The 23,829-nt window shown below is 39.7% G+C and overlaps 1 protein-coding gene and 1 long non-coding RNA gene across 4 annotated transcripts in view; one reads left to right on the top strand and one right to left on the bottom strand.

The window, feature by feature from the left end:
- Positions 1-2,882: 2,882 nt before the first annotated feature.
- LOC143658029 (uncharacterized) lies at positions 2,883-6,093 on the bottom strand. Its single transcript, XR_013163080.1, has 3 exons — positions 5,738-6,093; positions 4,544-4,624; positions 2,883-3,312 (listed from the first exon to the last, which is right to left on the bottom strand). It is a non-coding gene; the product is annotated as an uncharacterized LOC143658029 (long non-coding RNA).
- Positions 6,094-6,153: 60 nt separating this feature from the next.
- Positions 6,154-23,829, top strand: part of ZNF385D (zinc finger protein 385D) — a 332,722-nt gene continuing 315,046 nt past the window's right edge. For 2 of the 3 annotated variants that reach the window (XM_077130024.1, XM_077130027.1), the window contains exon 1: positions 7,147-7,273. In XM_077130024.1, coding sequence (XP_076986139.1) covers positions 7,162-7,273 — 112 coding nt within the window. In that variant the 5' untranslated portion in view covers positions 7,147-7,161. Of the gene's footprint in view, positions 6,440-7,146; positions 7,274-23,829 lie in introns of those variants that run through there. The other variant, XM_077130026.1, reaches the window with a different exon arrangement.

A 23,829-nucleotide genomic window follows, 5' to 3' on the forward strand; every position in this document is an offset into this window, starting at 1 on the left:
CGAATCCAGATAGATAAATTTTTGGCATATTATTGTATTTTATGTATTCTTATCACAATATTAGCATTAGTTTTCTTGTAGGCAATTAATTTTCCAGCATAAGGCTATATGGCCCCTAGGCATTTAATTTCCCAGGAAGCATCACTTTGTGAATAAATAAAATTTATGTGTTTTTAGCAATGTCTATACAAGCTAATAAAAAAAAATCTGCTTAAAATACCACCCAGACCAATTGAACTAGGTATCTGTTCTCACATAGGCAAATTATTTATTGTTTGATAGAATTTCTCCACTTTTCAACTTTTGATATTGCATGATCACCTTTTAGACAGAAGAAAACTCAGGCTTAAAATAAACAACCTTCCATCATATGGCATTCATATGTCAACAAAATCCATTCAACAAATTATTATGCTCTTAATAGTCAATCACCAAATACCACATACTTGGCCTCTTGCTCTTATAATATCCCAGTATCCAGTGTTGTCCCTCTTCTCTTTGATTACGTCCATCTATTAAGTCCCTTGATTATGTCATCCAGTCTCAAGGCTTTAATTGTCACATATAAAATGATGATTTCCAAAATGAAACGTCAAGCCCGAACCTCTCCCCTGACCTCAAGATTCATATAGACAAACTGCTTATGGAATATTTCCACTTGGATATCTAATCAGAATCCCAGACTAAATATACCCGACATTGGCACCCCCTTATCCTCTGCCCAAACATGTTCTCCCATAATCTTTCAGCTAATGGAGGCTCTATCCTTTTAACTGCTCAGCCCCCAAATCTTGAACAATACTTTACTCCTTTTTTTCCCTTTTCCATCACCTGCCCAACACACTAGGAAATCCTGTTGGCTCTATCTTGACATAGGTGCAGAATCTGATGACTTTATTTTTTTTAACCACATCCACTGCTTGCACCCTGTCCAAGCCACCATCTCCTTTCTAGATTATTACAAACGCTTTCTAATTGGTCACCTCATATCTGTCCTTACTTTCTTGAGTCCTGTCATGGTTAGGGACAGGTGTCAACTTGGCCAAGTTGTGGTACCTGTTTATCTGATTGGGCAAGCGCTGGCCTGTCTGTTGCAATGAGGACACTTCATAGGATTAGGTCATGACACGTCAGCTGCATCCACAGCTGATTCCATTTGTAATCAGCCAAAGCGGCGTGTCTTCTGCAATTAGTGATGCTAAATCTAATCATGGGAAGCCTTTTAAGGAGGACTCAGAGGAGACAGGTTCCATTCTTGCTTTGGCTGGTGAGCCTCTCCTGTGGAGTTCATCCAGGCCATCCATCGGAGTCGTCGGCTTCGCAGCCTGCCCTGTGGATTTTGGACTCTGCGTTCCTACGGTCACGTGAGACACTTTTATAAATTTTATATTTGCAAGTGTTCCCTCTTGATTCTGTTTCTCTAGAGAACCCTAACTAATACAAGTCCATTCTACACATTTTAGCCATCGCGAATCTTAAAATATGTCAGATCATGTCACTCCAAAGTTTTCCCATGTAAGTCAGAATAAATGCTCTAATCCTTATTATGGCCTACAAAGTCCTACTGGAATTGACTCCATTTTACCTACTTGACTTCAACTACTGGCTTACTGTTCAGTGTTCATTTTGATCCAGCACATTGGCTTGTTGTTCTTCTTGGAACCCATCAAGTACGTCCCCCCTTAGGCCCTTTTGCACCTTCTAAAATGGTGTTTATCCAGGACTTAAAGCAGTGTTTGGCACACCATAAACATTCAAAAGACTTTGAATTCATTAAATAAATATTGAATGAATGAATAGATAAATGAATGAGTTCATTCATTAAATGACAGATTTGTATTAGGCCGTGGAAATAAAACAGAACATCTATTTCATTTGGGAGACAGCAAGTAAAGGGTTATTCCCACATTATGTTTAGTGCTAGAGGAAGAATTAGTATCAAGTGCTATAGGAAAAAAAAAAAAAAGCAGTGACTCATTCAGTCTTGTGGTTAGGAAGGTGTGCTCAAGAGGTTTAACACTTAAACAGAGACCCAAAGTTTGAAGGGAACTTTCCAGGTATAGAGAGCAGTAAGAACTTTTGAACAACACGTTCAAAACACACAGGTAAGATGGAATTGCTTTGTGCAATAAGGTTGGAATGAAGGGTATCAAGAACAGAGGATTGTAAATGGAGACGTAAACAGGGGCCTTGTGGCAAATGGTCTTACATACATTATATACTTTATAAGGTATATAATGTCATATCTGCTTTTAAAAATACAGTAATGGATCTAAAATGAGAATGGATTGGATTTGGACAAGGCTGGAGTTAGATACATTGGATAAAATTATTTTGCTGCAATCTGGATAAGAGATGCAGATGGCCTCTGAACCAAGGCAGCGGAAGACACAATTGGGCTAAGTTAACATCATACTAAATCACTGCTGCATACAGCTATGAGAACTTGAAAGGACAAACAAGCTCACAAGCTGTGGCCTGCAGTACCACCTGCCATCTATATTGCATGGAACTTAAGAACAGCTGTTGCTAAGCATGGGCAAATTCAATTTGTGTAAACACTTTGCACAAAACATCGTCCACCTCAAAGCACTGTCTGCAGGCACATTGACAAGTATGATGTTTTACACACAATACAACCATACTTGGTAGGTTCATTCACTTATTCTTCAAATATTTATTGACTAGCAACAAGTGCAATGTACCCTTCGAAGACCTGTTGATAAAGCAACGAACGACAGACAAAAATCCTTGCCCTCATAGAGATTACATTCTAATGAGAAGAGAATAAAAATAGAACAGGCTAGTTACGATAATATGCCAGATGGTAATAACTGCTCTTGCGAAAAATAAATCACAGAAAGGGTTAGGAAATTCCAGAATAGGAAAGAGGGGAAAGAAAGCAGGAAAGACCTCGATAACCATTTGAGTAAGGCTTGAGTAGATAAAGGATCAAATCTGCAGTTCTCTGGATATTGGCACGGGGGAAAATTCTCACATTACCACTGTGCTTTAATCTAACATATGCTATTGGTTTGGGAGCATCTTTTGCTTTAATAGTGGAAGTTTATGGCAAGCAGGTAAATGCCATGACTGGGTCCAGATGAAGTGACCTGATTGCCGCTCACAAGCCCCCAGGTGCTCAGAGCTTCTTAGAGTCAAATAAAGGTCATGGTGTGAACCAGGTTCTTCCTGGAAGCTGTTGGGCCATCCCCTTGCAGTGACATATGGAGCATCTCTCAGGCACAGCTGGTTTGTTCCCAACGCTGTGTCTAGACGATATCAGCTATAGCTTCACTTTGGATGGTTTCTCTGTGTTCAAAATAAATATGGTTGTATATTTCCCTTTATAAAACTAATATATTCACAAAGATGTGTTCCCATCACCATCATCCCTTAACAGCACTGAATTATATATTTGAAAGTGATTGAAAGGGGCAATTTTAGGTTTTAAAATGCTACTAGGTTAATTTTTTAAAAGATTATAGGACTGTACAACACAAACAGTGAACCCTAATGTGAATTATGGATTATAATTAATGGTACAATTATAATATCGTTTCATTAGTTTAATAAGATACTACATTAATAATAAGGTGTTAATAATAAGGGAAATATATGGGAATGCTGCAGCATGATTTTTCTCTAAACCAACAAATTCTCTAATAAAAAATATTAAAAAGTGAATATATTCAAATAAAGTGATTTTAAGTGAAACAAAATAAAGTATCAAATTAAAAATAAAAATTACTGGATGTTTTCCATCTAAAGAGTAGAAACATCTGTATCTGAGGCCTCAATATTCCAGAAACCTTTAATGGGGTGAGGGGGGCATACCTTTAGATAAAGAGGGCACCATCCTTTTACTGGTTGTACAGCACTCATTGTATGGATATAACATTTAATTGATTCTTGATGCCATACTCTTTTACAGGCTAAATATTTCTCTTTTGGATATAATACTCTATAGACCAGGCAGAGATTGGCATATTCTATTACCAAATACTTTCTGACTGTACATTTGTGACTATATAGATATATATATTTTTTCTGGCACATGTAGTGGCATAACTTTATTGGGCAAGCTCTTTTCTTTTGGGCAAGCTCTTTTCTTGAACCATTATGAATGGCAAATATATTTGAAGTTGTTGGGGGAATCTAAGCACAAACTCAATGTACAAATAGTGAGTCAACTGTTCTTCACTAACCACATCATTGAGAACGTTATTTAATATCTCTGAGTCTCAGGTTCTTAATTTGGGACATTAATAATACCCATATCCATATTTCTTTATTTTTGCTAGCAAGCAAGCAAGATGACATATACGAAAGTCCCTTGTAACTGTAAAATAATATGCAAATGCAAGAATGTCAGTATCTTATTATGACAATCCTTTAGTGTCTCAAATCTCCTCTATTTAAACTCAACTCTCAGTGAGAGCATCTTCCAACTACAAGACCTCAAAGGACCCAAGATGTTAACATTGAACTACAGCGCCCCCTAGCCCTCCTAGGAAGTCAAGGCAGCTGATCAGCTTAATACCTAAACTCTGCCACAGATGGTTCTTTGTTGATCACTTGCCTGAGGGAAGAGCCATTAATTGTACTCTTGGATGATTTCCATCTGTCGAAAAGGAAACAAAAAAAGAAAAAAATGTTCGTCTTTTCTCCGGTATTTACCTTTACCACTGTTTCTTATTCTTCATAAAAAAAGAGCAAAAAGTAAATATTCTTTATTATTTCAATTGTCCTCTTCCAAATTGCTCTAAAATATCATTGGATTTGTCATAAGACCTACTGTAGTATTTCTGATTTCTATGGGATTACATGTTTTTACAAGATTGCACAGCAAACCGTTATTATGAGTGTCAGCCCCCTACTCCCAATACCCACCACCAGATACAGAATTGTGCAAGGGAAAAAACCATTGAATATTTGAATATCCAAATGTAGAGATATTTGTTGACATGTCTTATAGAAGTCTAGAGATATTTGCTAACATATCTTATAAAAGTCTAGATTTAAAATATAGCAATTGCTTCCTTCCATCGACTAGAGTTGTTTATCTTCAGTTTGTAATTTCATTTAAATTTATAGAAATGTTTAAGCTTTAATGATCCACTAAGCAAGTTGGGTCCCTAAGTGATGAGGCCTTAGGAAAATGCACTTTCTGTATGGGTTTATTTTCATGCTGAGCATTTACGTATTAATCAGCACAGCTTTCAGGGATTTTTTCCTAACATCCTTTTCTGTGTAAGATAAGGACTGCAATTCATTAAACCATTGGAGGAGCCAGAGGCTTTGCTAAGCTTTGTCTTCACTGTTCATATAAAATTTAATGGAAGAGTGTGTATGTGCAGCAATGCTATACTGGTGACCAGACGAATTATGACGCAATCTAGGTTTCCATTCATGCTAAATGCCTCTCCCCCCTAGGTGAGTCAAAGATCATTTCAGCCTCAGTGTCCTTTCTATTACCTATTAAAGGAGATGGCAAATAAACTAGCATAAAACTGGGAGGTGACTTTGATTACCAGTTATTTCTTTCGACCTTTCTGGACAATTTTAGCCCTAAAAAAAAAATCAAGAAATAACAATTACTCTTCACCCAACTATGGCTTTTTGTGATCTGATCACTTCTAAGTGAAAACCTTTATTACTCTAGCAATGGTCTTTGCTTTTTTTTTTTTTTTCTCTTTTATTCTTTTTGGGTATAAACCACAAAAAAACAACGCACCAAATTCACAATCGCGTGGCACCATCCCTCTTCTCCCTGCCGTCTTAACTTGTTAGGCTCAATTTTGGTGAGGATGATGGCATTTACCCATAGGGCGGGATCAAAGTGTCTGATTATAGGTTAATAACAGAACTCGCCTTAACCACGTCCCCTTCTCCACGCTACTGGCGAATTTCCCCCCCGCGTCCTCCCGGGTGGATGCAGAGACCCTTCTCTCTTTAAGAGAGCCTTCCAAGCCCCTCACTCCGCCCCCTCCCAAGTCTCCGAGCTCGTCAAGGCTTCCCGAGAGCCATGGTTGGTCCAGTCAGGCAATCTGAGCACCTCCTGGAGCCGCTGCTAACCGGGGGTGGCGTAGGGTGGGGTGGGGGGGTCTGTTTGTAGTACTCTCAGTCCTGATGTCACAGACGCGGCAAGGACATCGCAAGGAGGAGTCGGATTACAGTAAGGATGGGCAGTGCAGCAGGCAGCCCGAGCGCACGCTCCAGCCGCCGGGGATCCTAGCCGGGGAAAGGCAGGCTGCGAGGCGCTCATCCCGTGGAGGAAGCACGCTGGGCTCTAGCTGCTCTCCACGCCGGGGACATTGCCACGGAATGTAGCATGAAACGGCTGTGCTCGGCGCGTCAGCATTGGGTGCGAGCTGATGCTGAAGACGCCGCGGTGGGGTTCCGGCTGCAAGATTAATGAGAAACATAATGTATTTTGGTGAGTGTTGAACTCTGATGAGGTCATTCAAAGGGTGCCCAGCTCTTATCAGTGCAGAGATGCCCTTAAAAATTCTTTTAAGCTGCTAGAATATATATTACATTAAACCTACCTCCAACTGGTAATTGGAGGACCAGGCTGGTGCAGCCCTGAAAGCTTCCTTTGTGTCACAATTGGGGTGATGAATTAGTCGTGAATGAGTTCGAGTTGGAAAAGAAAAGAAACGGGTGGTGGTGGATAAACTTTGCTTTCATTTGTCTGCATGAAGTTGGCTTTTAACTAGATGAAGAAGGAGAAATGGTGCTGCATGGAAACTCACGGGCTCACTTAATGAAATGGAAAACAAAGTTTTTGTACCATTGATGCTGTGAAAGCTCAGTTAATATCAGTGTTTCGTTAAGCATTTGTTTTTTTCGCTAATTCTGAAGCAGAAAGGAAAAACATTTTCCAGTGTGCAGTGGTTGAGCAAGTGAGAACAATCCTCCATACCATTCCAGTTCTCTGCCTAGCTAGGAGCAGCCTCGCACGAAGTGCATATTATTTTAAGCCTTTAGAGGTCTCAGAGCTGTTAAATATTTGTGCAGTTAAGTTTTGTGCCACGGTGGAAACCTCCCTTAGGTTTTCAGCTGAGCTGCCTGCATTTCCAGAAAACATGCTGAGGCTTAGATCTGGGTTGTCAGTCGAGCACTGTAAGCAGCTCCGAGCTGTACGTTTGCACTGTAATGCTGCAACTTACTGCTAGGAGAGAAGGCAAAACCTCTTCACTAAATGAGAAGAAGCCAAGGATTAAGACTGAATGTACTTTCCTCCTCCCTGAAGTTATGCTTTCCTTCTGTAAGTCCTGTCCGGCATGCTCATGTAAGGGCATCTATCTAGTATTAAAAGGTTTATGAAAGCAGATGGAGAGGGGCTAGGGAATACTCCAAGATGCAAGTGTTCTGGGTGATTTCTTGGTTTGCTTTACATATTTAATCTAGAGTCTACTTTCGGATTAAAGAGGTACTCAGTCACCATTTAGATAAACTTGAGTTGGAGCAGAATTGTTTGCTATGCATTTACTTCCATGTGTACTATTGCCTTTGCTTTGTTTTTTCAAACCTTTGAAATATTCAGAAAACTGTGGAAGGAACCCAGGTTGCAAAAGCTAAATGCCTTTAGTTGTCTTGACAGCAGTTTTATTTTCCCTATAATTTCTGTCATGTTAGAAGAGAGGTCTTAAAATAACAGAAATTGATTTTGAATAAATAATCCTCATTTCGTAGCCAAATTTAAGCAGAATCCAGAGTAAAAAAAAACGCCTCTTTTTAGGGGGTAGAGATGAGGGGTGTTGAGCGTATTTATTGTCAATTAATATGATAACAAATGTCGATCATGAATATATTTTTTGATAAATGGAAAAGCCTGTAAAGATAGTATGTCTTTTGGACAAACAAAAATCCCGGCTTCTGCAATGATATTGAGGGATGGTGAAGCCCATTATAATTTCAGTCTAAGTTTTCAGCCTTTTGAAACAATGCTTTATGTGATTTTGGTAAGGAAGTAGGGTTAACAGAGTTGGGGTATAGTTAAAAAGCGCTGGTCAGAGGCCATCCACGCTGTACAGGGTTATCATGTGGCCACTGTAGACACGTTCACTGGGCCAGCACATGTTATTAACTGGATGCTGGTCCAGCTGGCTTCTAAAGGTGATTCACAGGGTGATTCACAGGGTAATTAGTTTCATTGTGTAATGCAAGTTTTTAATAGTACAAATTGAAATGTGATGTCCCACTCCAGATGAAGCTATCCTCTATTAAAGACAGGGCTAAAGTTGCCCTCTGTGTCATGCTCACGGTTCAGTCTTACTGAGATTCCGGCATGAGAAACGTTTTTCTATTCTTGGAGGAAATCGTGTGTGTTCAGGAATGCCATTTCTTTCAGGTTATGTTATGCAGCCCCTTACTCGAGCTGTCAGATTTCCACAATTCTGGGCACCCGCCCGCCTCTAATAATAAACGAGCTACAGCAAGGAGATTTGAGCACTACATCCCGGGCATGTTAAGACTCAAAAGCATTCTAATGTTTGCAGGTACCCAAGAATATGCACTGCACAGAAAGGAAGGTATGCGTGTGTGTATATACACACAGGTGTGTGTGTGTGTGTGTGTGTTGTGTGTGTATGAGTGTATCGGTATTTGGCCTCCGAATTTTTTTGCTATTTCTGGTAGATTTTCAAAATAGTGCTCTCACTTGGAAATTTGGTTGACCATTATTTACTTTTTTCTGTGAGAACTGCAACTGGTTTATCAAGTCAGGAAGAACAGGGAACAAAGAGAAAGAGGTGCTACATTCTTGGACTTGGGCGCTTTGTGAGAATGGGGTGGGGAATCCCAAGTCTTTTATTTACTTACTGAGAAGAGCATGGGCTGCTGTGGCATGGGGTGGATTGACAGGCTAGCAGGATATTTACCTCTCTACAAATAATCTAATTTTTCAGTGTTTGCCCCCGCCCCCTCACCACAAATATAACTGAAGAATTGTTGGCTGTATAGGCTGGCTCAACCTATTTGCTTCTCTTTAAGCCTCCTTCCCCTTAGGAGCTGGACAATCGGACCCTGCCCTAGCTCACTCAGAATCAGTTGCAGGTGTGTGAGTTGGTGGAGTATGTAATATTTCCAGTTCTCAAGAAGAGCTCATGTTTTAAGTGTGCTATCTCAGACTTATGAGACCAATGGGCCTTTTTAAAGACTTAAGCCCCCTCTCTTATCTCCTATTGGAATTTTAGTGCAGTGCTTTCAATTATTGTTCATTTGCACTTTACTGGGCAGTGATTTAAGAGTTTGCTGTTCAGTCACCGTGGATACTTTTGTTACTTATTCTATCGATCTTGCATTCATTACTTGGAATGGAAAGAAGTATGGGGAAAAAAAAAAAGAAGCTGAGGAGAATCCCAGCCAGTGACCTGAGCAGGATTTACTGTAGAAGTAAAGGAATATTATAAATACTGGTGAAGTTACCCTTCCCACCCCTGTAAATGTTTTACATAAAGATTATATTTGCTAAGAATGAATAACCGTTAATAATGTATCTAGAAATAAAAGCAAGGTAACTAGGAGACATCTCCCTAGATTAAGGAAGAGAGAGTGCGGGGTGGTTGTCAGCGCAACAGACCTGAGCTGACCAGGTAGTTTAGTTAGGATGTGTGCCATGGTATGAAGGGCAGCTTCTTTGCTTGGTTGCACCCCAGTTATGTCACAGTGCCCAGCAGAAGGTTATAACTGTGCACTGTCTCCAGCTCTTACCACCGTATGTCTGAATCAACTCTTCCCTTCCCATCTGGCCCAGCACGTTTCTCCCCCACTGGGGTGATGAGTCGTTGCCAGTGTCATGCCAATGACACATAGAGTTCATGGTTGGTCAGAGAGGTGCCATGTTCTAACCCGTTGCCATCGACAGAGGCACTGCAAATCAGTACATTATCAGGCCAGAGTCAACAAGCAAGAGACCTTGGCAAGTGTATAGCCCTGAAGCAGGTAGAAGAACTCCTGAAAAGAAAAAATGATACATTTTAAACAGATGAGCAGAGCTGAAAGAGACAAATATCAGAACCCACTGCAAATGTTACGATTAATGGTTAATTAATTAAATCTGGAGAAAGGGGTAAGCAAAATTTAGAAAGTGTGAATGAACCATTTGAGTTGAGCTTGGTGTTAATTGTGGATAAGTGGTCTTAAAATACCTATGAAAAGTGGAAGAAATGCTTCATGCTGTGCCTGTCATAACAAGATATTCTTGATTGAGCAAGCTTTTAATGCAACACCTAGCAAAAAATCTAGTAGGAAAAGTCTAGATCAGAGCCCTATCACCGTACCTATAATAGATACGTTTGTACATTGTCATAAGAAGGACTTTTGTTTCTCCCCTGAGATGTTTTGAATGTTCTCAAGTCAGCATTTACACTTTTGTTTGTAGCTGGACCGTCAAGTTTCACAAAGCAGTGTGTCAGAGAAACAGTTAAGTATCCAGGTTATGAGGGAAGAAATGATCAGAAAACATCAGGCAGCAGAGAAAAGCATTTCTCTTTTTTTAGTGTTTTCAGTGGAAACATTTAACTTGTCCTAATTAGTTTGTACTGAGTAATCTGTTATGGGAATTAGGTCCACTAAAGTCTTTGTTAAATACTCAGACGTTTCTATCTTCCTGAGGCTGACAAGTGGAGAGACTAAGCCAGGAAGCAACTTGTAAATCCAGATTCCTCTTTTTAAAGTTTGAAGTCATTGCCGTTTATGTTTTATTACAAATGAATCTAAGTGACATGCCATAAATTACTATATAACAGGGATGGTGAGTACTGTCCAAAAGAATCATCCACAGGAACCTGAAATCTAAGAGAACTTTAAAGCTACAAAGACTTTTTTTCCCTCTCAAGACAAATCTCTTCTAAATTCATATGAAGTTCTTATTTTAAGGAGCCAAATTTCCAAGTTTTATCAATATGCCAGTAGTACGGATACCTATTACACCCTTATATTTTGAGCTAAAACATATTTCCTTTTTTAGAAGGGCTGCCTAGCTGCTACAATTAAATGGAAATCAGAGATGGTTTTATTTAAGTGATAAATTCCAAAATTCATGAGATAATGATGACTTGCGAAAGTTACCCTTTTGTGGGTGGTATAATTGTTTCAAAAAACAAATGAAAAATTTAAATTAGTGGTTTCTGACTTCATTTCAGAAGATTTGGTCACAGCTGCTTTTGACTGAGACTTCCCTTTATAAAATAAGATGTGTTGGTTAGTGTGCATATGTGTTTCACGCTGCAAGTACAATAGTGCCTTGTTATATAAATATCTAAATAGTATATCTCCATTCACATCTTTTGTCTATTCTCGAATCTTTTTACATAATTTGAAAATGCGAGCCATTAAGTATTGACTTAATATGATGGATATTAAACAATTTTTTGAGCACAGCTGGCTTTTAAGTTAAACAATCATTATATACATTAAAGGCTTTTTAAAAAACCGAGTCATTAGGATAATTTTCAAGTCTTTTCCTGCTTAAGAAGGATGCTTGTATAAGCAGAAACCTATTTCTACTTTGACCTTGAGAAAGGGATGTTTCCATTTGTATTACACTACGAAAATCATTTCAAAATACAACACAGGTCATAGTCTGCCCTCTCTCTCCGTCTCTCTTTAAAGAAGCCATTACATATCATTTCCCACAAAGATTAGTTTTGCAACAGAATTTCACACATGATTGGTGGCATTAAGAGAAAAGACAGCATAAGAGGTGGCTAGAAATATCAAAGCTTAAAGTGGTTGAGATCATGCTTGAACCAAATTGCTAGGGTTGAAAATAGGAAGACGCTTTGCTCTGTCGCAGTGTTAAAATCATTATGGAGCAGCTGGAAGTCGGCCCTCATTGAATGTGAACTTCAGGGTTTGCACAGCCTTCAAAACCGAATGCATTGCTATGAAACGCTCTTGATTCTAAAACCTCAGATGCACATGAACCCCTCTTGAAGCTCAGGAATGGATGCAGTTTGAGCCCCTTCAACTTGATACCAACCTTTCAGTTTTTTTTCTTTCTTCACTCATTGGCAATATCGCATTTCTGTAAGTAGAGATGAAAAAGGAAAGTAACCTGGCCAAGCTCGTCCAAGGTCAGAAGGAAATTTGCAGTTGTATCAGGATTGGTGCTCGGAGCAAATGCTGTCCAGCCCAAAGCATCGCTGGAGCTGGTGAGAGGTGGTGGTGGCCTGATGGGGTGACTTTGTCTAGCTGAGAGTTCTTTTAAGGGACGAATGTTGTTTAATTCTGTCTCCTCAGCACCCGGCTCAGTGCCAGGCACATAGGCTACTCACAAATATGTGTTGATTGTGCAAGATTGGATGGGTGATAGAAGTCAGAGAGGAAAGGGATCTGCTTTCTCAGCTGACCCTTAAAGGCTGATGTTCCACTTGAAAGCTGTTAGGTGTGCGTTGACAAGAAAAACACAATCCTCTTTGCTCCTGAAAATAGCGGCTGCCTTTTTTATTCCAAAAAGGACACATCTTTTGAAATTAGACCTTAAATGATGAATGTGAGGAATTCCACAGTCTTTTTCTGTTTCTGTTGACGTCTTTCTTTATAGAATCCTGCAGTGTGGAGAGAGATGCATAAATCTATAGAATATTAAGACTATTGTACAAACATATCTGAAGAACACCTAAAATTACCATGGAAAGGTGGTAGAATTGTATTTTATATCAACTCATCCGATCACAACTTTTGCTTTGCTTCAGGGAATACACCTCAGATCTTGACATTTTTTTGTCAAGTGGCTGAGAGGCTCAGGAGAAAGGAAGACCCCGTAAGTCCAAGTAGCTGAAAATGCCTCAGAAGCTTTGAAGGTTGCCATTTGTGAAGGCTGAGGGAAATGGAGATTATTTGGGCTACAACTACAGCTTGCAAGGCTTTTGTAAAATTGTTCTGTGCATTCCTTTTTCACCTTCACGCATTTTTTTCTGATGAGAAAAAGTAATTGTGGCAGATTGCTCTGAAAATATAACATGATAATAAATGTAACTGCGCTTTAATTAACATAACCCCTTATACACCTATGACAATTTTTGCTTTTCAAATGCATCAACATTAGGCTTTTTTTTTTATATTCTCCCAATAACCCATTGTGGGAGGTAGACAAAATATAGTTGTATCTATTTTTAGATAAGGAATTTGGGCCTCAGATGCCTGAAGTGACTTTCTCAAGGTTACACAGCTAGGAAATGTGGTTACATAGTAACTATAGTAAATCTAAGATTCCAACTCAACACCTCTAAGATTTATTTCAGCAGTCTTTCCAGTAAGCATAGGGAGTTATTTTCATGAACAGATAATTATTTGTACTAATAATGCTAGAAAAAACTGTTCCCACTGATAGCTGAAGAAATGAGTACAAATAATTGGGAACTACGTGTTTTACTTGGTGGAATCATGCTTAATACCAAAGATCTGAATATAATTCATAATTTTACTTATGCTGCCTTGTCTTTTTTTCTCAAATAATTAGTAATCATTATCTATATGTACTGAGAGAAGGCATTAGTCTGCTATTGTCAGGACCCAGGCCTTCTCTATTGCTTCAGTTTCTCTGAGGCAGTATTAGATATTAAGGATTAAATTAATTTTATGTTATGTGATCCTACTGGCTCACTATTTAATTCAATGATTGTAACAAAAACAATTACAAGTTATCTATACTACCAACGCATTGATATTTCCAATGGCCCCTTCTCCAGTGTTCATTCAGGATGAACTCACAGCCTGGTCTGTATTCCTTGACTGATAAAGAGAAGACATGCCCTATGTTACAATTTTAGTTGTTCCATTTACTGGCTTTATGTCCTCGAGCAAGTCATGTCACATTTTTGAGATCCAGTTTCCTTAAAAAAAAGAGAGAAATAAGAATTCATTTCTCACACTTCTATTTTTAGGACTAAAATTAAACATGCAATGCATATAAAAGTGCCTAACATGAGGAAGTACATAGTAGGCAGTCATTTAAATTTGATTCTTTCTCACTTCCTCCCTCTACATCCAATCCCATATACAAATGTGTAAAAACTAAGAAAAGTGATTATATGCATCTGGGTGGAACCAGGAACCATGCTTAGTAATTCTTAATACAGACACTTGGATACAGAGGTTTTGGAAGACCTGAAAAGCCAGATGGGGGATGATGATGCAATCCAGAAATTAGCAATAGCAAGACGCTAGTAATGGTAAAATGGTAGGACCAAAGGAGGAGATGAGTCCTAGAGGCCAAGGGTCAGTGTCATCTGATGGGAGCTGAAATCATGGCAGGCCTCAAACTCTGAAGCATGGCGAGGATTCAACCTTAAGCAAAAAGAGACAGACAGACAGAGAAATACTCTTGCTTCTCCCTTTCTCCTGGCCTCCACTTCACTGCCTCTGCCTTCCATTGGCAGAATAGAACCAGAGGCCAACTGACAAGGTGGCCTGGGAAATGCATCCTGCAGATGCCAGAACCGAGGCAGATCAGGGGAAGGGCGAAAAACTGATTGTAAGAGAAAGTGGCCAAGGACATGGCAGGGTGTTTTACAACTGAAGTAGTGCTTGAAATGGGAGAGTGTCTTTGCAGAGATATCTCAAGTATCAGTTTGGTTGAGGAAGATAAGAGGTAAGAGGGAAAGGAGTAGAGTTGAAGGGCTTTTGGCAACCTCTCACCAATCCTTCCAGCTCAAGTACCTACTTTGTCACTTTCTGGCATTGTGACACTGGACCAATTAGTGAAGCTCTCCCTGTGTCATTTTTTTCTATATAAAATAGATTGAAGAGTCTCTCTCACATTGAGTTTCAATGACATGTGGAATGTGAGCAAGGCTCAAAAATGGACCTTTTATATGTATGTAAAAAAACAAGTGAATTACAAAGAGAAAGGGAAAGGTTAAAAAAAATGAAAACAAAATACATAGTAACATGTTAAGCCATGCAGTTTAGCATTCCAGCAGAGATTTCTAAGTGTACAGAGGGGAAGGGAACATTTGGTTAACTCCTCAAATAGCCCCTTGTGTTGTGGGGTCAGGCATACCTTAGAGATCACATAAAATGTGTTTGTTATTTTTCTCTAACAAAGGGAAATTCCAGAAGCTGCGGCAGGGGAGAGAAAGTGAGCAGAATAGGCAACCCTATGTGAAGAGTCAGGTGCTCCTCATTCCTTCCTCTCCAAGACTGCATTAGGGATAGACACATTGAAAGCCAAGGAATTTATTAATAGTTACTTGGGAAGGGAAGAGAGATTTGGTATTGATTTTTGTCTATCTTTCCATATGTTGTTGGACTTTTAAGGATTGATTTGTTTGATTGACTGGCCCTGCTTCTCAAAGAATAAATAAATAAATAAGGCAAAGCGTTCTGCCCTTCCCATGCGGAATTGTCAGCATCCCTCTCAAAGGCGGCTTGCAAAGCCCTGACACAGTACATAACTTATGGTGCCCTTGTTATGAGGCCATGCCGTGGTAACTGCTGGGCAGCATTTCCCTTGCAGGATACAATATGGAACGCACATGATTACCACCAGGTCTTTTAATTAACTGCCCTGAGGAACGGTGGGCTATAACTTACCGTTATAGATTCTTCGGATTCATATCTTAATGAAGCTATATCAGTTAAAAGGTACATTGGAAAGCAGTTTGCTTAAAAAAATGTTTTTCCTTAAAAAAAGAAAAAAACTGTGTAGAAGTCTACACGCTAACAGATTACTGATGAATTACTTATCTTCTTTTCCCTTTTAGGGCACTATTGCCTGGTTTTCCTAATTTTTTAATTATTTGATATATAAGAGTATTCTAGTGAGAAGCCCAAGGCACAGCCTTTATGGATCTCTTGGTTTTTGTAGAGAATTCCTCAGCTCGTGTTTTTTGGAGAGCAGTGCTGGTGCTTACTTTTGGTTTGGCCACCACCCATGGGGGAAAGAGGAGTGGGACATCTCCCAAATGCCTGCTTTGTGCCAGGTCATGGTGTGAGTTATTTCGCTGCACCTCACCGTCATCCTGAAGGGGAAGACCAGTGGTTCTAAATTCTGGCTGCACAAAAGCTTCATCCGGGCAACTTTGAAAAGCTTACTAATGTCAAGGCTCCACTACAGTCCAATTAAATCTGATCTCTGGGGGTGGAGCCCACACATCTGCTTTTTCCTCGTAAAGTGCCTGGGTTGACTCTGAAGCAGAGCCAGAATTGAGAACAACTGAGATGGGTAATGGTAACCATTTTACTGCCAGCATCCTGTGGCCCTAAGTGTTCCCAGCATGTCCCAGGTCACCCAAGCCCCATTTGGAAGGGTCAGGCAGGATTCCAGAATGGGTCAATCTGAGTTGAAAGCCTGTGCTTTCAACTCCCACAATGCACTGCCTCCCCTTTGGAAATCAGTTCATGACTTGCAGTATGGGCCTAATTACAAACTGCCTTTTGCTGGACTTTCCTTGTTTCCACAGTAGGAATTCCTAAAGGATGGGCACCCTTCCTTTCTAGTTGGGACCCTTTATAAAAAAAAAGAAGGGTTCAGTTTATGCCACACTAATTGATCATAGTGGTATGGTTCTGGACAGGGTTTTAAGATCCTGTTTTCAAGATCTAATGTCCCTACAACTCACCTGGAGATCCTAATAAAATGCAAACCCTGATTCATTAGGTCTGGGGTGGGGCTGAGATTCTGCATTTCTGCAGGTGTTGCAGATGTTGCAAATGCTGCTAGTCCAGGGACCATACTTTGAGTAATGAGGCTTTAGAGATCATTATTTAGTTGAGCTACATCTCTCTGCAGATGCGGGAACTCAGGTTGAAGTCTCCAACTGAAGTCTCCCTTTCTCTGGCCTACCAGATGCTGAATGGCCCTGGTTTGAGTGCCAATTAGCATGACCGACCATCCTGGTCCGCCTGAGATTGAGGAACATGGGACTTAAAGTGCTGATACCAAAAGAGTTTCAGGCAGGCTGGGATGAATTGTTCACCTGAGCACCAATAGACTGAATTTTCAACAGTCAAGAGTCAGGAGGATTTGAGCAAGAAAACCTCAGTTTCTCTATATGTGAAGCAAATACTTCATACAGTAATTGTAAGATTAAATTAGATGGTGTATGTAAAGCAGCCCATACACTGTCTCAATGTACAGTCTCAATAAACGTTGGAAATGGCTATTGACACTTATACATAGACCTGATCCAGCATTCCCCTCCATTACTAAAAAGATGTAGAAATGTTCAAAGACCAAGTGCAAGTGGCTATGAATCATCTTTATTGCATAATATCTGTATAGGGAGGGCAGCATGTAAATCATCTTCTACTCAGCGCTATGATAGGCAAGCCAGAGTGAAGTCATTGTTGGTTCAGTGTACTGTTTGCCTCTTTCGAACCCCAACATCAGTGGGTTTTTGTCTGCTGTGTGGGGAAAGAAAGCCTGGATAAGGCTTCGCCACCTTGGGATATTCTGAACTGGCCCCCTTGTGTTCCTGCTGACCTTATCTGTTTGTATTTTTCTGAGCTCTATAACAACTTACTGGGGCAACTGCAGCTAATGACTGTGCCTTCCATCTCCTGACCCATCATTGTGTTAACAATCAATATCCTTAAAACAACATCCACACAAAGAAGCAAGGCAGCACCTATACCACTGGTTCCACTATAAATGCCCATGGAAAGGGAAAAAGAGACTTTTAACTCATGCATTTGCGCAGAGTCTTGCACAGGGACACCGGACTCATAAATATTATTGAATGCTGTGAGAAGCCTTGGGCACCCCTCTCTGATCTAAGTGAATATTCAATAGAAGGACCTGAGGCTTCTCTTTCTCCTGATAAATTGCCGGGTATTGAGTGAAACGATGCTGGCTTTGCCAATCCTTCCACGGGAAAGCCAATTCACTCACCTCCTGTCAGATGCCATCCGCATATCAGAAGCATTTAGTCTGCCAGACATGTGACGGTTATGTGGGAAGCAAAGTGCATTTTTGTTTTTCTATTATGACTAGTAAGTGCGGCTGCTACAAATGGCAAATTATTCCACAGTAGGGGTTACCGGGACGGAACTGCTGCCGACTGGCATTGTAAACAAGGAAGAAAAAAAAAAGAATAATAAAGCAGAAGATTTCCTTGCTTTTCTCCAGCATAAAATGTGATCGCGGAAAGGGCACAAGCTAATCACACTTACACTTATGTCCACTTTAGAGGCAAAATTGAGAGGTTTTAGTCTGTGGTCCCAGCTCTGCTTACTAGCCTGTACTAGTTGAAAGGGCATTAAATGTATGGCATGAGAGTCTCTAGGTTATAGCAGGATAATAGAGGCCGAGTGATTGGCGAATCTTGCTAATGCCAATACTCATGCTAAAAAGTAAAATCCAATTCTTAGTCTAGAGGTGTGAATTTGAATGAGTTACTTTGAGTCAATTTCGAAATCAGTAAATTGAGATAATAACAGCAAGCCAACTTACCTTCCAAGGCAGAACTGTAACTACTAGGGATAGCTAAGATTTATTAAGTGCTTAGTCCGTGAATCAGATGACCCAATCCTCCCAACCACCCTGTGATGGGAAAATTATCAGTGTGCCAATTTCATAGATGAGGAAACCGAGGTCAAGAGAGGTTAATTAATGAGACTAAATGTTACATGGCTGAGCTGGGTCAAACCCAAGGAATCCGGCCCCATGGCACCAGCTCCCCCAGTGCACTGTTTTGTGTGACCGTCAGTAAATCCAAGCCTCTGAAAACCAGAGCCCAGGAAGTCATTCTCACTATTCAGACATACCAGCAGCTTTCTGAAACAGGTAACAAACTAGCAAGGGAACACAAATGAAATTCCTGTGGTTGGAAAGCCAAGCAGCTCCCTGGTGGGGGGGCCTGAGGCAAAGATCACCAAAAAATTCCAGTTTCCTTCCAGAAAGGCTGCAGGGGGTAAGGGATATAAAATCTTGTTCATGGAACATATAGCACCAAAGATAATTCTTGAAAATCATGGCTTAAAAATAATGTTAATCACAATTATAGCTGGCTTTTAAGTGCTTGTTATGTGCAAGAGCTGAGGGGCCTTTATCTAGACAACTTAGTGCCTGTGACATGCACACCCCTATAAATACAACAACGGATTTCCTTTCTCTCTGACTGTTTCCCAAGCATATCATGCAGGTGCAGCCAGCCATATGTGGGGCGGTCTTCTTTTATGAGATCATAATCAGAACTTCTTTTAGACTCATGGAGCAAAAGTCAATGAGAGAGGTTGGGAATTCTTTCTATGCCCTCAATAAAATCCTTTAGTACTTTTTGAAAAGGTAACACATATGCAAGTTTTTTAATAGGACATTATTAAATGGTAAAAGTGAAAACTAAGTCTCCCTTCAGCCTTGTCCTGTACGTTGTAGTTATGAGTTACTTTTGTTGACTTTGAGAGACTAAATTGTATGTAAGGCTATAGAATTCTATGCAAAGCTATAGGTATACATCCAGCTTTTGTTTTTACATGAATGGGAGCATACCATGTACCTTTCTTGCATCTTAGTTTATTTCGTATACATTAGTGTTTCTCATCCTTTTTATTTTATGGTTACATAGTATTCCAGTGTCGGAATGTATGGTGATTTATTTTGCTCCCCTCCCTTAAAGGCAATTTGTCCTTTCCATTAGAAGTGGAATTGCTGGGGCAAGGCATATTTAATTCCTGTGGGACTTGCCAAATTGCCCCATGAAAATGTTGTTATTGATCAACTTCTACATGTATTTCTATCATTAAAGGGTAGAATAACTGCTTTGGAACTGGTCAATTATTTATGTGAAAACTGCCTTGCAGATTTCTTGGAGCCTGAATTGTCAGGATGGAACAACATGAAGTAGATTCCTGTTCTTCTGGCTCTGTTCTCTCCTCCCCCATTTGCTTCTCTATTTCATTTCCAGGGTGCAATTCCCTGATGGGCATCAAGTTCAATTCAGAAAAGCAATGGTGGCATAAAACCAAATGATGCCCTATGTTTTAAGAATGGGAGTCATTTTTAAAACAGGTAACTCAGAATCCTGGGTAAAGGATGACATGGCCCGTATTTTCAAAGTTCAACTTCTGTGTAAGATCAAAGGGAGAGATGTTTATTTAGTGCAAAATTAATTTTTTGGGTACCACATTATCTAATTTAACCTGTATGGTTAGTTTACTTTGAACACCATAATTATGTGGAATCTTGAATAGGGATCTTGAGATCTTGTTGCTCTGTACAGGTTTGTGTGATGCCCTGATATATCCCAGAGTAATTTGGGCAGAGAATAAAAAGCATATTTGCAAAGTCCCCTTGGGAGACTGGGGAGAAAGGAACAAATATTCAACCCCTCTTCTGGGGAATTCTTATATTATTGCAAGCTGTGGGGACAACCGATTCAATAGGCTGAGCCCTCAGTCTTGGAGCTCGCTCCTCTGAAGCTCATTCCTTCAAAGGAGGAGCTGAGCCTACTGATAATTATGTCTAAGTATCTCCTCCAGAGAAGCTCTTTTGTTGCTCAGAGGTAGCCTCTCTATGTCAACTCAGCAGGTGAACTCACTGTCCTCCCCTTTACATGGGACATGTCTCTCAGGGGTGTAAATCTCCCTGGTAACGTGGGACCTGACTCCCAGGGAGGAGCCAGGAGCCAGGACCCAACATCATAGGAAAGAGAAAGTCTTCTTGACCAAAAGGGGAAAGAGAAAAATGAGACAAAATGAAGTCTCAGTGACCAAGAGGTTATCCTGGAGGTTATTATTGCACGTTATATAGATATCCATTTTAGTTTATGGTATGTTGGAGTAGTTAGAGGGAAGTACCTGAAACTGTTGAACTGTGTTTCTGTAGCCTTGATTCTTGAAGACAGTTGTTTAATGATTTAGCTTTTACAATGTGACTGTGTGATGGTGAAAACATTGTGTCTGATACTCCGTTTATCCAGGGTTTGGGCAGATGAGTAAAAAAATAAATAAATAAATAAAATAATAATAATAAACAAATAATAGGGAGAGAAAAAGGGCAAAAACTGGCTACACTGAAATACTGTAGGTCAATGAGAGGGAGGTGTAAGGGGTATGGGATGTATGAGTTCTTTTTTCTTCTTTTTATTTCTTTTTTTTTTGGAGTGATACAAATGTTCTGAAAATGATCATGGTGAAGAATACATAACTATGTGATGATATTGTGAGCCACTGTTTGTATAATATGATTGAGTTCAATCATATTATATGTGTGTGGGTATTTCTCAATAAAAATATTTTTAAAAAAAGAATGGGAAAAAATGCAACAGGAAAAATGTGTATTTAAATGTGCACTCTATTTCAAAACTGAAAGGTTGATTCTTGAAAGGTCTCTTAAATCAGATCTAAGCCATGCACTCTGGAACCAGTGGGTATTTAACAAGTAAAAAGCATATATGCATACTTCTCTCCATAGTTCAGTGTTCTCTCTTCTATTCGTAAGTCTGCATCATTCTTTTACTTTTTCAGCATCTCTATTTAGGGCATATTAGGCTCAGAAATACTTTAGAGTATAAATCACAGCCTGCCTCTATGGTAAAAAAGGAAAATACCACATTTATTAAACAAATAAAATCCCAAGCACTGCTGATGTTCATCATTTGTGGATACTTTGTGCTTTCTTACAATTATCAACTCATTTACTCTTTAAAATAATGCTATTTTTTTTAAATATACTAGATGTCATCCTCTTTATTCTACAAAAGAAGAAAGGGTTGCTTAGAATGGTTATGTTTCTTACCCAAGATCAGATGGACTGAAAATGGCAGACATAGGGCTCAAACCCATGACGTCTAACTGGACATTTTATATGACAGAATATTGATACCACCCTTGGATGTTTTCTGCCCAGGACACTGCTGTTGGGCCATGTTTGTGGAATCTTGGTAGTAGTGGCCATTTATGCAAAGTAGAGGTTCTCACTTTCCGGGCCCTTCCTTTCAAAGAGTTGTAAGAACAATTGCAACAGTCCCAGCTGCAGTATAAACAGGACCAAATGCCCTGCCCTACCGCATGGACTGCGAGGACTAGAGGGAGCCAGTTTTCTCTCCAGTTGGAAAGTAGGTTTCCCATGTCTCTTGCTTTCTCATTGGACCATGCCTAACAGTCCCAGTGCTGTCAATCCAAAGAAAATTAAGTGAAGCAAATCAGTACTTCATAGCATTTTTTAAAAATATGCTAATCCGGAATGCTGTGTACAAACCACCATCTAGTGTCCTCATTTATTAAATCCTCTGTGAACCATTTAAGTCCCCCCAAAACCATCCCAGTGACCATACAAAGAGGTTGTATAATAGGCAATAGAAAAATCTAGAAGGCAGCTTGGACTCTCATATGACATCTGCCATCCTTACATTTGTAGGTGAAAAAAAGAAAAATCAATGGGTTTTATACTCGAACCCAAATAACCAGTAGCAGACCTGGGGCTGCCTAGAACTCAGATCTGTTGACTCCTCTGCTGTACGATTTGCTCTCCTGGAGACATAAGGGATGCTCATTGTCTCATTTTCCCTTCATAACAAATCTGGGAGATAAATATTGTTCTTATTTTACAGACCAAAAAACTGACATTAAGCTTCCTGGATTCAAAGCCCCAGTGTGCCATTATGCACATTTATGTTTGAACGTGGGTGGATTCCTGTACTTTTCAGGGTCTAAATGAATTCAAAGATCCCTCCCAGCCCTAAAATTCCTTGATCTTACAAGAGCTGAGAGGATAAAAGGGTGGAGCTAGTGGAACAATAAATCACAGCTGCCCACACCAGTCCCAGAGGCACAATCAACTCTCACTGGTTCCATTCCTCACTGTCAGCCGTGTGGATCATTCACCTCTTGTGTGAACTGCTATAATCGTCCTTAATGAGTTTCCTGACTTGATTCTCTTATGCTTCCAGCTCAATGAACACTTTGCTACCTCAAGGCATAGCTGCAGACAAATACCCACCTCACCCCCCACCCCTCCCACATGCACACACGTCTTCACTGGCCCTTTTTTTCCTCTGATACAATGGGCCCAAACGTCATATCCAGGTAATCAATTCAGTCCAATTTCTGGCTCCAATTTAAATTACAGTTTTAATTTTAGAAACTCCCCTTGTCCATTCCAAGGTCCTGATATAGCCTAAGATACACTCCCTGATTTTTAACTTTCTCTGGTCTTCCATGTTGTTCTTCTTACCTAGTTTATACATTGTTTTTGCCACTATGTATCCAGAAACCTAAGTGTTATTTCTCTTTTTCTTTGCCCCACAGGTACTCTTTCCTGTTCTTTAAATGTTTTATGTAAGAACATAATTGTCCATTTTGATCTGACAAGAGCTGAGAGGATGATATTGACACCTGTCAATATTGCAGGGTGTTGAAAATCGATGGTCATTCATATTTTAAAACTTTAACTTATGTGTAAGACTAAAGCAAAAAAATGTTTATTTGGTACAAAATTTATAATTTGACTAGTGCATTTCCTAATATAACTTATGTGGACAGTTTAATTGAACACCATAAGTACATGGAACCTTGACTTGGGTGTGAGAGCTTGTAGGTTTGTCCAGAGTGACGCTCTGATAAAATAGAGTGATTTGAGCAGTGAATAAAAAAGTATTCACAAAGTCCCCTTTCCACAAGCAGTGGAAACAACCAAAGCAATAGAAAAAAAAAAAAAGAGAGAGAACATCACCTTATGAATTCTTCAAGAAAGTCCATTGCAAATGCTTCCTCCTTCATAAGACCATCAAATGGTTTCTAAAAGGAGCAAGTATTCTGAGTTACATTTATGGTATTCCCCAAACTTGTCGGAGCAAAAACCTGGAGTGTTTAAACGTTCTAGATTTCTGACTCCCTGCTCTAGATCTACTGAACAAGAATTTCCAGGGATAG

Source organism: Tamandua tetradactyla, chromosome 15 (assembly GCF_023851605.1).
Source record: "Tamandua tetradactyla isolate mTamTet1 chromosome 15, mTamTet1.pri, whole genome shotgun sequence".
Lineage (NCBI taxonomy): Eukaryota > Metazoa > Chordata > Mammalia > Pilosa > Myrmecophagidae > Tamandua > Tamandua tetradactyla.